General features: G+C 36.3%; 1 protein-coding gene across 1 annotated transcript; it reads right to left on the bottom strand.

The window, feature by feature from the left end:
- Positions 1–3752: 3752 nt before the first annotated feature.
- Positions 3753–4280, bottom strand: LOC147487928 (uncharacterized). Its single transcript, XM_086574205.1, has one exon. It carries the CDS (start codon positions 4278–4280, stop codon positions 3753–3755), a length of 528 nt encoding a protein of 175 aa, XP_086430331.1.
- Between the last annotated feature and the right edge of the window lie 9809 nt (positions 4281–14089).

Genomic DNA, 14089 nt, shown 5'->3' with positions numbered 1-14089 from the left:
TTCACGCATTTCCATGATATTTCTCTACCTTTTTTATTTAAATACTTTGAGAACAAAGCATGATTCTTGTTTGGGGGGGGGGGGGCATAGAAACACGTGTAATTAAGGCATCTGTTAGGATATAGATATGTATAATACTTGTTTTCTAGTAAAAATTCAAAAATTTCAAAAATACAAATAAAAAGTTATGCTATACACTTAGGAATATTAGTATTGTTTTCTTTCTCTATGCTCTTAATAATCTAGAAGTCTCATGTAGCTTTTGCAATAGAATAATTTTTAGAAATTTAGGTTAATATGTAGGTAATAATCTTTGCATCTATCTATAAATATATTACATGAGTATTTATGATTGTTGGCAGTAAGTTTCTGAAATCTAGGCTAGAGTACTTATTCTAGAAATCCTGTGAGAATATAGCCTAAAGTCTTATATGAGTGAAACATTTGAGAAATGACACAAGGGATAAGTAAAATCCAGATAGAGAAATCACACGTCGACTTGCTTGATCACTATACCATATCCTAAGCGAGAATTTAGGCCCTCTTTGGATCGATATAGCCAGAAATTCAAATCTTATAAAATTATTTTCCGTTAGTCGCCCCTTTGAGCCTTTCTTTAGACTTTTATAAACTGAAAATCCTTTAACCGTTTACAAAACAAAATAAAAATAAAAATCAGCCTACCCATTCTTTGAATGAGTCTGAGAATAGAGATGAAGAATAGAAAAGAGAAAAACCTTTGAAATCAAGAATTTGTTGGTCGCTTCAGATAAGAAAAGAAAGTTTCCATTCAAATAAAAAAATAATAATAAATAAATAAAAGAAAATAAACAGTTAGAACTCCAAAAAAAAAAGAATCAAAGTAGTCAAAAGCCAAAGAAAAAGAAAAAAAAATATGGCTAAGGATGGTAACAAAGTGTAGAAGAAAAAGTAAATAACAAGGTTTTCTCTAGTTACATAATATGAAGACTCTATTATCTCAGACTAGTCCTTTTTGAATATCCATTTCCTTCCTTCCTAAACCATCTCCTAATCCTCGCAACACCTAATAAAGACCTCTAGCTCAATTAGGAATAGGTTAGTGTCATAGTAAGTGGCAGATGTGTTTGACCGACTCCGGCTTCCTTGTGTATCATTGAGATTGTAAGGTACAGTGTGCCCACTATACACTGGAGTAGCGAAACTTGAGCGGAAAAATTAGAGTGGTCTTTGTCTTGACATTTATGTGAGGACCTACTTAAGGACGCTATTCCGAGTTTTCAGAGACGGACCTGCTAGTGCATTTCATAGTATTACTCATTGTTTATATGTTTATTCATAGATGATTGATTATTATGCATATATTATCTTAGGTTTCAACTTGATTATTCTGTATTCATTGCTAGTGAGATGTATAGATAGTTGAGGCATAAATAAGGAAACAATAGTTTTATTTCTTAGTCGTTGTAGTATAGATGAAGTTTGTGAGTACCTTCACTAGAAAACTCTCATGAGGCTATAACTCGTCCACTAGGGAATTCCTAGTGGTTTAAGGCCTTGTTGCATATGGTCAATGCAATCGCACTCGGCGAAACGAGATTAGTTAGAACTCCATTTTTTGTCACTTATTCTAATTTCTCATATTTGCTTGAGGACAAGCAAAATGTTGTTTGGTGGTGGTTTGATAAGAGCCCAAAATTGTAGTTTTAACCCCTTAACAATAATACTTTTAGACTAATTATGCGAGTAATAAATAAGAGGTAATGCTGATTACATGTTTTTATGTATTTCAAGCATTGAAGTCAATTATGTGCAGAAATGTGTCAATTTGGCGAGATAAAGGAGCAAGGGTTGGTTACAAAGAAGTTCTGTGATTAAAGGTCAAGATTTAAGGAGAAAAAGCCTTTATAAAGCCCGGTCAAAGTTGAAAAGTCAAAGTCAACGCGGGCAGAAACAACACACAAAAGTCAGCAGAACTTCTGAAGACCGTATCTTTGGGCTCATACCTCGGAATTGGCCCTACCTTATGTCAAAACGACCGGCTTGGAATCAGCTTTCCAATGGTCTAAGCCTTAGTCCAATCATAAGAGCAAAAGTGGATGAAAAGTCTATAGAAGTCAAATCCAGCTTAAAAAGCCTCTATGGACTGAAGAAATTAGGCTTTGGGCTCGATTTTCTGGCCCAAAACATGGCTCCTCAGCCCATGCACGAAAATGTGAATCTTGTCTCCTCCATTTCAAGACACAAGACTTAACTCTAAAACATTCTTAGTTTAGGTAGCAAGTAGCCATTAGCATAGAATTCTAGATCTAGTTTTACATTTTATAAATTAGTTTTCAATTATTGTTTTTAGATCTAATTTTTACTTTGCAATAGATTAGTTAGAACAAGTAAATTATTAATTGAGAATCATATTTAGTTTTATAATAAAGTATTAGTTTTTAATTCCAATTTAGTTTAGTGATTAAATTCTTATTTAGTTTTAGTATTGTTAAATTCATATCTTAGTGGTTAATCATTTCTTAGTGTTAATTTAGTTTTGAATTATTGATTAGAAACTTTATATTAGTAAAGTTATAATCTTTATATTATGTCTTGTTCAAATTCAAATGGAAATGATAGTTTAATGAATCAAGGTTAAACCTGTAGGAACCATTATTTCAGAATGACTATTTCTACAAACCGCGAACACCACGCGCAGCGGAATTAATGGATGTCCACGATTTGTGATTGGAAAACATACCTTTGAATCCAATTCAGATAACTCTGAGAATCCAAGCTTTATCAAATCCGAAATCAACAATCAACCCCTTGATCTTCTGTTATATTCCTTTAGAATAGATTGGACGTTGTGTGGACAATGATCTACCAATCCCCTTCTTTCTCTCAAGATCATAAATGAATTCAGATCTACTTTTCTTGCCTCTTTTTCAGAACCAGTGAATAGTGAATTTTGACCAAAGAGAAAGAGTATTCTATTTATAGGCTACAACAGAGACCATGAGGAGAAATTAGGGTTAAGCCTCCTGACGGGCTTGGGCTTCCCTTGTTCGCCCCGAACACACGGCCCAAGTCCGTCAACAAATGGCTTATTCCACTAAAGGCCATTGTTGCACTACCGCCCTACTCCCAAATTACATATCAGCATTTATGGGCTCCATATTATATGCTCTTTGATCTCCCTGTGTTTAAGATATCGAATGTACGTTGATTAAGTCAAGTTACTGACAACTACATTAATCAACTTCTTATGTCCTTGAGTTGTACCACTCAACCTCATTGTCATGTCGGAATAAATCCACCTACAGGGTTTACATGATAATCTTTTTGAGCTCCTCAAAGGGACATCATCAACCCGACTTCTTGCGGGACACAAATTCCTTCTATAATCAACAGCACACCTTACATACAATGTCATTACCCAATCCATCGAGTTTGTTGATTCACCAATGAATCTCACTCATTGATGATTTAAAGTAATGTACAATGCACGTAAGTGCCCGTTATTATATCCGGATTAGGAGGAGAAACATCCATAATAACAGAGGCGTTTATTCTCTTATATAGTCAGTATAAGGAGAAACAACTTCACTTAGTCCTGTTCAATACACACAAAGTGTACTAGTGTAATCATATAGTCAAGATAGACTAATACCAGATTATACTAGAACCGTACCAATGGTTTGTCCAAATCCATCTAGGTTGTGAACGATTACTTATACTTTTTTTTTTCCAAATAAACTAGGGTTAGGCCGACCCCCACCTGTATTAATCTAACTTTTCCTTACATATATAGTTCCACTCGCATCCTCGTTTACAATGTTCTGTACAACAAAATCCAGAGGATAAGCAAAATGTACAGTAGAAAATTCAGCATTTTCAACACTTCTATGTAAACTAGCAAAATAATCAGCTACCCTATTCACTTTTCGAAAAGCATGTGAGAAAGATATGAAACTGAATCCTTCCTTCTTCCTTTCAATAGCCGTCACAACATCTCGACAATACCAGGGAGGTTCTTCAATTTTGTTGATTGCATTGACGGCTCTTATTGAATCCGCTTCTACTTCTACCTCTAAGTATCCTTCTACCAGACATCGATCAAGACAGACCTCTATAGCTTTCAGTTCTTGGAATATAACTGACGCCATACCACCACTTCCACTAAATGCAGCCATAACCCTGCCTTCATTGTTTCTTATCACTCCTCCATGTCCCGGTCCATGGATATTCAAGGCTCCATCAGTGTTTGCTTTCAATCTCGTACCTATCGGAGGAACCCATGTGCAATTCGTTTGCATCTGTTGCTTGAATTCACCGGTAATACCAATTCTAAGCAACAACCCTCTTCCCTTGCACTATCTCTCGAGCTCGGTCGAATCACCTGAAGATAGTTTCTCAAATCTCTAACCATCTTGTTAAAAACTGACTTCGGGGGTTTTCCATCATGTCGAAAGCGTCTTGAATTAAGTTCCTTCCATATATAATCCACCGATGCACATATGAACACCTTATATATCCCCCCCACCTCAACATTTTTACATTGTCGAATAATTGAAACCTATTCCCTATTCGCATTGGAGGCATCAGTGTGAATACCTAGTAGCTGTTTCACCCTTTCAAAGAAATTTCTTGAGTATTGACACTCAAAAACTAAATGCGCTGAGTATTCCCTGCTTTCGTTACATAAGCAGCACACCGACCTATTAAGGATCCTCTTATGCACTAACATGTCCTGTGTTGGTATACTATTAGAAAATAGCTGCCAAGTGGAAAAGGAATGGCGTGGCAAAACCCATTTTCCCCATACCATACTGCACCAAGGTTTCTTCTCTCTTGCTCTGGTCAAAGCTTCATAAGCACTCTTGGAATTAAATTTGCCACTTTGATGAGGAGTCTAGACAATGAAGTCTTTTTCCAGGTGCGAGCTGATTTGCACTACATTGATTTCCTTCTCCAAACTTGCCGCCTGCAAATTTTGGACTTCTGAGTTCCATGTACCATCGGATATAAGGATACTTACTGTAGCATTCAGTTGAAAATCCCATGCTGCTCTCGCTTCTGCATCTTCGATCAAAGGAGATCTTGAACACCAAATATCATGCCATAAAAGAGTGTCTTCCCCATTCGCAATTTCATATCTGATAAACTTTTTGGCTTCAGTCCTCGTCTCCAAGATGTTTCTCCACGTCCATGAGCAGTCTTTTGGGATACTCATGGACCAGAAAAACTTCTCTTTAATGTGTTGCTGCCATGTCCAGTCGACCCAAACCGTTTCTTCTCTTGTGACCACCTTAAAAATTAACCCACAGTAGGCTCCAATGTTCTACCTTTGTAAGTTCATGACTCCCAGACCCCTTCCTCCTTGGATGCACAAACAAGATTACTCCCTAGCTTGGTGATGTCCTTTCTTCTCTGTAGACCCAGTCCACAAAAATTTTGCACATATCTGTTGCACTTGTTCAAGAACCGTAGAAGGTAGAATGAAAGTTCTGGACCAAAAGGTGTGGAAAGCAAGAAGCACCGAGTTTATAACTTGTAATCTTCCTACGTGAGGCAACAGCTTTGACTTCCAGTTCGAAATCTTACTAGTAACCTTCTCTATTAGAGGTTGACATTTTCTAATCCCCAGCCTAGCAGAGATGAGTGGTAGCCCAAGATATCTCACTGGCGGTTTAATCAAATCTATACCCATAATCTCCGCTAAAGTTGTTGCATCCGGATGACTAAGGCCTCCAGCTAGTAAAGACGTCTTGTGAGTTTTGATTTTTAGCCCTGTCGCATCTCCAAAGGTTTTTAATCCTGCTTTAACTGCTGTCACTGATGCACTATCACCTTTGCAAAACATGAGAACATCATCTGCAAAAGCTAGATGAGACAACCTTACCTTGCTACATTTGGAATGAAAAGGATATCTTTGTTGTTGAAGCCTTGCATTAGGATACCAGTTAGGATTTCCATCACCAACACAAAGAGATACGGTGATAATGGGTCACCTTGGCGAATACCTTTTTTTCCAGAAAGAAACCTTCCGGAGCTCCATTGATAAGGATAGAATATGAAGGAGTCGCAATGCACATCTCTACCCATTTAACCATAGTTTTCGGAAAATTGAAAACTCTGCACATCTTTAGTATAACCTCCCAACTCACCGAGTCGTACGCTTTCCTTATATCCAGCTTTATAGAGCATCTGGGAGTACCATACTTCCTGTCATAGCCTCTGAGAAGTTTATGAGACAGAAGAATATTGTCCTGTATAGATCTGTTAGGAATGAACGCGGGCTGGTTAGAATGTACAATATCATTGATCACCTTCTTAATCCTATTTGCTATGACCTTAGATATGCATTTATACACCGTATTACATAGAGCAATAGGTCTAAAGTCCTCAACCTTTGTGGGGTTTTGAACCTTGTGACCTTTGTGGGATACTTTATAAGGTACTGATGATATGATCTTCTGTGTGTCCACACCATATCATCTACAACATAAAATATTAGACACATGCATATAACTAATAACATATATAATATGCATAACATTTGCCTATATCATTCTCATTCAAAATATAAAGAATTAGAGTTAATACAAAAGTAATGCTTTTAGTATATAACCCTATCAAAACCTCCATTAGAGGGGTTTGATGAAGCCTTTATGAAAACTTGATTGTGTAGTGTAGAACTAGTTGTAAGAGTCTATTCCACTCTAGAAAGTAGTTGATTCGCCATGAGAATGGGTTGGACTTCTTCACATGCTAGTCATTATTTGGTAGAGATTGCCATAATTGATTAGGGATTAGAACGACCAATTCTTATCGTAAGAACGTAAGAATTGGATTACAACAATCTATACTAGTTTATTAAGTTGGATTCAAGGTGGAATCAAATTCCCCTAATTCTTTATCTAGATTCAAACCTTAGAATTATTTGTTAAATTATCGTATCTTGTTAGCATAATTTGCATCGTAGTATAATTCCTATCATACTTTCATTAACTTTGGATAGATTGATAATCTTTGAAAACGCTAATTCTAAAGAACTAGGAGTGGAACGAATTATCTACTCCAACAATATTGCGATATCATTCGAGAGTAGAAAAACTTTGATATATATAGCGTAAAATAGTTTTAGTTTTACTTGTGTTTGAGTCTAATTACTTATTCGTAGGTAAAACTATTCATTTTACATATATTAGTTACTACCGAAGGAAAGGAATTGGTGCATCTGATTTTTTGGAAATGTATTGTTGAAATAATCTTGAACTAAGCCCTCGATCATACTAAGTTCTCCATCGATAGCCTTATCGGGTAACTGTCGCATCATTTTGAAAACATTTACCGCAACAGAAAGATGGCTAAAGGATATGGACATTGAATCATCGCGGCAGTTGCCAAGAAAAGACACCCTAAAATAATAGGAATAGAGTCGTTAGCGACTTCTGTGTCTAGGATAACAAAGTCTGCTGGGTAGTAAAAATCTTGAACTTTAACCAGCACGTTTTCAACTACACCCTTAGGATACTTCAGAGAAGAATCAGCTAGTTGCAATGTCATTTTAGATGGTTGTATCTCTTGTAGACCTATTTGTTTATACAGATAATAATGGAGTAAGTTAACACTCGCCCCTAGGTCTAATAGCGTAGTCATTGTGTGGGTATTCCCTAAGGTGCATTGCACAGTAGGACGACCAGAGTCCTTGTACTTAACGATTCCATTATGTTCAAATAGAGTGGGAAATTGTTCAGTTAAAAAGGTGTCTTTTGGAATGTTCATTTTCCGCCTAGTAGTGCACAACTCTTTTAGAAACTTAGCATGTTGTGGTAGTTTCTTAATAGCTTCAAGAAAAGGTAGGTTTATCGTTAGATTTTTAAAAACTTCCCTAATCTCGTCAAAATTTGTATCTTTGCGTAACATGGCTAATCTTTGGGGAAACGGTGGTGTCTCTCTATATTTAGCATAAGAATCAATAGGAGATTTAACCTTGGCCGATTTTCTTTTGGGTTATGATTTAACTGGTACCTCTACAGGAGTAGGATCTTCAGTTTCTACTTCGGTATCTAGTAAATTTTCAGTTGTAATGATCACTCGTGAGGTAACAACATGCATAGTTACGGCGTTGTCAACCACCCTGCCAGAACGGAGAGTGGTGATGGCATTTAACTCACCTACGTTTATATTTTCATTACTAGTATTACCGGTTACTTCAAAGGCTGTGTTTGGTGTTTTAGGATTAGGTATACCTTGAGTTGGAAACACACATTTCAGTTGGCTTTCTCTTGGGTTAACTGTTGTATGTGGTGATTAATGGATTGTAAAATCTGATGGTTAGCTTGCATGTAGGCTTCAAAATGATCCGGTTGTGAAGGTGTAGTGGCCACAGGTGGTGTGACTAGAACTATCTCACGTTGATTATTAACTGGTAGGTTGCAATAGTTGTTATTAACCGTAACGATACCTCTATTATGATTATAATTATTATAATTACCTTGTCCTTGTCTTTGTCTCGGTGGTGCTTGGTTGTAATTGTTCACTGGCCTAATATTTTGATTATTAAACCCAGGAGGTGTAACTTGTTGATTATTTCGCCAACCGAAGTTAGGGTGTTGTCTCCAAGGTGCATTAGGTTCGCTATTAATGGAGCAAATATTATCCAATTGTGCGGGTGATTGTTCATAGAGGAGAGAATAATAGGAGTCGGTATGGTCAAGGATGTAACAAAAATTACATGGAAGAGAGTTTTGTTCATGATAGGAGTAGGCTTATGTTGAATAGAAATGGCTTCTACCTTTTTTGTGAGAGATTCTATTAGAGTTCTAAGCTTAGGATCAGATTTAACCTCAAACATACTGGTAGCCTTAACCGTGGAAGAAGAATTATTGGAGCGGGGATGTCATTACCCCCAGTTATTTTGACACTTAGATTGATTTTCTAAAAACATATAAACCTCTGAGGCACCTTTACTAAGGAAACTACCCCCAGTCATTATATCAAGAACATCTTTATGGTGATGTAAAAGCCCTTTGAAAAAGGCCCGAACAAGCGTGTCTTTCGCAAGGTTATGATGTGGACACTCGATGAGAAGATCAGTGAAACGATTCTAGGCCTCTGAAAAGGATTCATGAGGATTCTGGTGGAAGAAATGAATCTTTTGAAGCATTTCATCTATTTTCAGTGGTGGGTAAAACTATTCTATGAACAATTGAATGAGTTTGGCCCATGAGTCCACAGAATTAGGCGATTGGGCAGTTAACCAAGATGTTGCCTTATCGGCTAGGGTGAAAGGAAACACCTTAAGTTTAATTTGTTTAGGGCTTTGTAAAAGTCAGAGAGAGGAGTTTCTATTTCGTCACCCATTAATGCAAGTGTAGTGTGTGATATTCTAGATAGGCGTGTGCGTTGACGTTTACGATAAATAACAGAAAATGGTTTACTCTTACTGGACCTTAATCTCATGCAAGGCTAAGGCCAATATGAATACAAACCACTAATAGCAGTCAAACAACCCTGATATGCTAGAATAAAAAACATCCTCTAACAAAAATGACGAGGAGTGAAGGAAATAGTACTTGAAGGCCTCTTTGCTTCGCGTATGAATATCATCTTGTATACGCAATCCCAGTGTATTTAAGAAGTAGAAAACATTAAATAGTAAAAATAATTTGAACAAAACGAGAGCCAGTGACTAGCCTGTGAAAATTGGGCTATTATCTAGAGGGGCTCGGGCGCTCAATGTACTGTTCGCAAAAAAAAAATCAGTAACAAGAGGGTGGGCACACTCAAATTTAGAGTACACGAGGGCACGGGCGCACTTTGAGTACAATGTCAAGAAAAAAAATTTTGAAGAAAAAACCAACATAGTTAGAACCAAACAATCGGGTGGGTGGGTGAAATGGGATATTGGTAGAATTTTAAATACAACGGGAAACTAGTCTAACAAAACTAAGATGGCCTGCAGTGCCATTTGATAAATATAAAAATTAATGTTTTACCTACTCTTAACTACTTATGCTAAGAATAAGTAAAAGCTTATGGATTTACTCTAGATCAAAGTTTCTACTCTCGATTATCTTACGATATGGTGGAGTAAGGAATTCGTTCCACTCCTAGTTTCTTACACGTAATAGTTTCACTAATTTAAACAATTCTATAATATCAACGAGAGTAATAATTAAATTAAACTAATATGGTGAAATTAGCTAATTACGATATGCTAATTTATACTATGGCAATTTGATTATAAGATGTGAATGAGAAGAGAGGTATTAGGGGGATTTGATTCCACCTTGATTAACCCTTAATAAGCTAGCATAGATTTGTTGTAATCCTAATCTTTATGTTTTCACATAAAGGTTGGGTCTTTTTCATCCCTAATTATTCATGGCAATCTATACTAACTAATAATTAGCATGTGAGGCAATTTAAACTCATTTTCATGGTGAATTAACTACTTTCTATTGTAGAATAGATTACTATAACTTATTCTACACTAACACATCAAGTCTTCATCAAAGCTTCATCAAACCCCTCTAATGGAGGTTTAGCTGAGATTCATTAGACTATCATCAATAGAAGAATGAGAATAAGAATAAGACATAATTGAAACAATGTAATTAACTTGGCTTTATTAATGGTAATTAGGTTAACAAAACAATAACTAGGGTTTTTTACTTAAGAAGAAACTAATTATTATCTAATTTATTAACTAATAAGGGTTATATGAATTAAAAACTAAGTATATAGAGTTATGTCTTAGTCTTCTTTATATAAAAGAAGGCTAGGTTTATAATTTCGTGCATGGGCTTTGGAACTATGTTTTGGGCCATTAAATCAAACCCAAAACCTAATTACTTAAGTCCAAAAATGGTTTCTCTGCTGGAAATTACCGCAATAGCCTTTTCGTCCACTTTTACTCCTCTTATTTGATCAAATCCTAGACCGTTAGGAAGCTCGTTCTGATCCGGTTGTTTTGACATATAATAGGCCCAATTCTGTTGACTTTTATGTTTTATTTCTGCCCGCGTTGACTTTGACTTTTCAGCTTTGATTGGGCTTTAAAAAGGTTTTTTCTCCTTGAATCTTGACATTTAATCATAGAACTTCTTAGCAACCAACCTTTGCTCCTTTCTCTTATAAAAGTGACACATTTCTTCACATATTTGACTGCAAGACCTGAAATACACAAAAGCACGTAAACAGTACTAACTCATATTTATTATACACATAATTGGTCTAAATGTAATATTATTAAGGGATTAAAACTACAGTTTTGGGCTCTTATCATTTAGTATTACAGTTTTGGGTGCTTATCACACAACCCCCAAACAACACTTTGCTTGTCCTCAAGCAAAAAAGAGACATTAAAATGATAAGTGCCCAAAAATATGTTGTCCTCAACTAAGTCTCATTTTTCAAAGTGCAGTTGCATTGACCGTATGTAACAAGGCCTTAAACTATTAGGAGTTTCCTAGTGGACAAGTTATACCCTCGTGAGAGTTTTCCAGAGAAGATACTCACAAACTTCATCTATACTACAATGACTTAGTAACAAAGACTTGTTTCCTTAATTAATTTCAGATATCTATACATCTTACTAGCGAGGGAACGAGGATTAATTCATTTGAAATTCAAGTTAATATACATACAATAATCAAAAAATCTACATATGAGCATGCATGCAGTGATCTTTAAAATGAAATGTATGAGCAGGGCAGTTTATGGATCCTTTGATAGCATCCCTTAAGTACGTTCTCACAGGTATGTGTCGAAACACAAATTCTCTCGTATTTTTCCACTCAAGTTTTGTTAATTCTAGTGTGCACTGGGCACATATTTCCTCACATACTCAATGACAGTTAGAGGAGCCAAGGTTGAGAATTCACATCTACTATTTATTATCACACCATCATACTCCTAATTGAGCTAGATGTCTTTATTAGGTGTTATAGGGCTTAGGTGGTAGTGTAGAAGAAAATGGAATGAAAAATTCAAAAATGATAAGTATGAGATAATAAGGTTTTCGAGATATTTACACTAGAGAAATCATTATTCTCTTTCCTTCTTCTAACATGAGTTTCCATACTTAGCTTTTTTAAGCTTTTGTATTCTCTTTTGATTTGATTTTGGGGAAAGTTCTAATTTTGATTTTTCTTTTGATTTTTGGAAACATATTTCTATTTTTCTTTTTCTTTTCTTTCTAAAGCCAGTAACTGATTTTGATTTGTGACAAGTTTTTCTCTTCATTTTTCCACACTTCATCATATTTCTCATACTCATCATCTAGGTGGGCTTATTTATTTGTGGTTAATAGATGGGTAAGGACTTTTTGGTGAAAATGAAAGGTCTACTAAAGGGTTCAGTGGGATGACTAGCGGTAAAATTTGTACACATATGGATTTTTGGCTATGTTGATCCAAAGAAGGCCTAAATTATCACCTAGGATTTGGGTAGTGATCAAGTAAGTAGACGCGTGAACCTCTCTATTCAGAAAAGCTACTCCTCTGTGTCATTACTCATATATCACACATGCTGAGGCTTTTTGGTTAGATTCTCACAGGATATGGAAATTAAGTTGTCTAACTGTGGGTCCCAGAAATTTATTGCTATGTACAGTCAATGATAGTCAGTGCATGAATGCTTATGAAAAGATGTTAAAACTATTGCATACATATCAACTTAAGTTTCGAAGAACAGATCCTAATTCTAATGCTAGGGTGAGATTTCTAGATATTTTTTGTCACGCAAAAGGAAACGAGACTTTGTCACTAAATACACTTATTTAGACAGAAAATAAAGTTATATACAACCTAAAATTGCTTAATTTTTGCAAAATGTTCTAATAACCACCCCCAAACAGTAGGACGTTGTGTCCTCAAAGTGTCAAGAGGAAGAAAGAATATACCTGTGAGGCTTGAGCAAAAATAGAGCTGATATCTGCAACAGAAAATTATGCTAACACAACATATAATATACAAAAACAAAAGGGAAAGGGCACAACAAGAACTAAAACAACAAATATATACATAAACTTACACTGCCCTAATTAAGAATTAGGGGTATGTCCATTCTAGCTTCATCTCTATCGAAGTGCCATTCTTTGGCGTCATGCCAGTTTATCATGGCCTGCCAAACTTCGCTCCACTTTCTCTTTTTAGAAGCGTCCAAATGAGCTATCATGTCTTTGTCTTTGGGGAAGCAACGAACATACTTCAAGTACCTTGAAGAGCGGCAACACCAAACTCAAAATCTCAAAGAACGAATTATCCTGTTCGCCGAACATATAGAATCTACTCGTACCCAGTCATGAAAAGTGGCCGAAAACTGTAGGAAGAATGCCCTCATTATCCGACATGCGGTAACGAGAAAGGTGATATAATGGTGTCGAAAATCAGGAGCCCTTTTCAGGTTCTCAATTAAGAGGTTCGTGATGTTGAAGAGGGTGTGTTACTGAACGATAGCGTGGAAAGCCTTCAAGCTGATTCAGTGGTAGTAGGAAAATGGCAATCCCCCATGATGTTCAGAAGGATAAACAACATGGCAATCCCGACATTCATTATCATACTTGCTAGGGGAATTGTTTTGTCCAGCCATCGACCAACTTCCTCACGTTCAACAACTCGGGTGAGGTAATCGCCGTAGAGGCCGGAAAAATCTTCCCAAAAGTAGTGATTAAATAAGTTATGTATGATGTATTGAATGGTGGTGGTGGGCTCGTGATAGGGAAGGTCCAAAGTCATAGCAACTGTTGGCCCATGAAAGATATGTCTGGTGTCACCTATACGGATTGCGAATCTATTCAAAAAGAAACCACGTGCACCATTGTATCCTCCATATGATCATAAAAATATGTCGCTAAACGTGGAGAGTATGTCTGCTCAGGTTACAGAACGAGGGAGGACCAACCTGCTTGGGTGATAAGGTCTCTAAAATGAAGTCCATATGAAGGAGAGTCCAACATAGCATGGAAGGATTGTTCAGGGATGATCTTTGGAGGTTCCATTATTGGAAATGCAGATAGGAAGGCAGGAAATGGATGAAAGAATATGAAAGACACCACTTGGAGACAAAGATAAACCAAACTTTAGAATTTGATGGAAATGATTGAGTAAAAACA

Source organism: Coptis chinensis, chromosome 7 (assembly GCF_015680905.1).
Source record: "Coptis chinensis isolate HL-2020 chromosome 7, ASM1568090v1, whole genome shotgun sequence".
Classification (NCBI taxonomy): domain Eukaryota; kingdom Viridiplantae; phylum Streptophyta; class Magnoliopsida; order Ranunculales; family Ranunculaceae; genus Coptis; species Coptis chinensis.
Note: the sequence above shows the minus strand (reverse complement) of the source record. Positions and strands in the feature narration are given on the sequence as shown.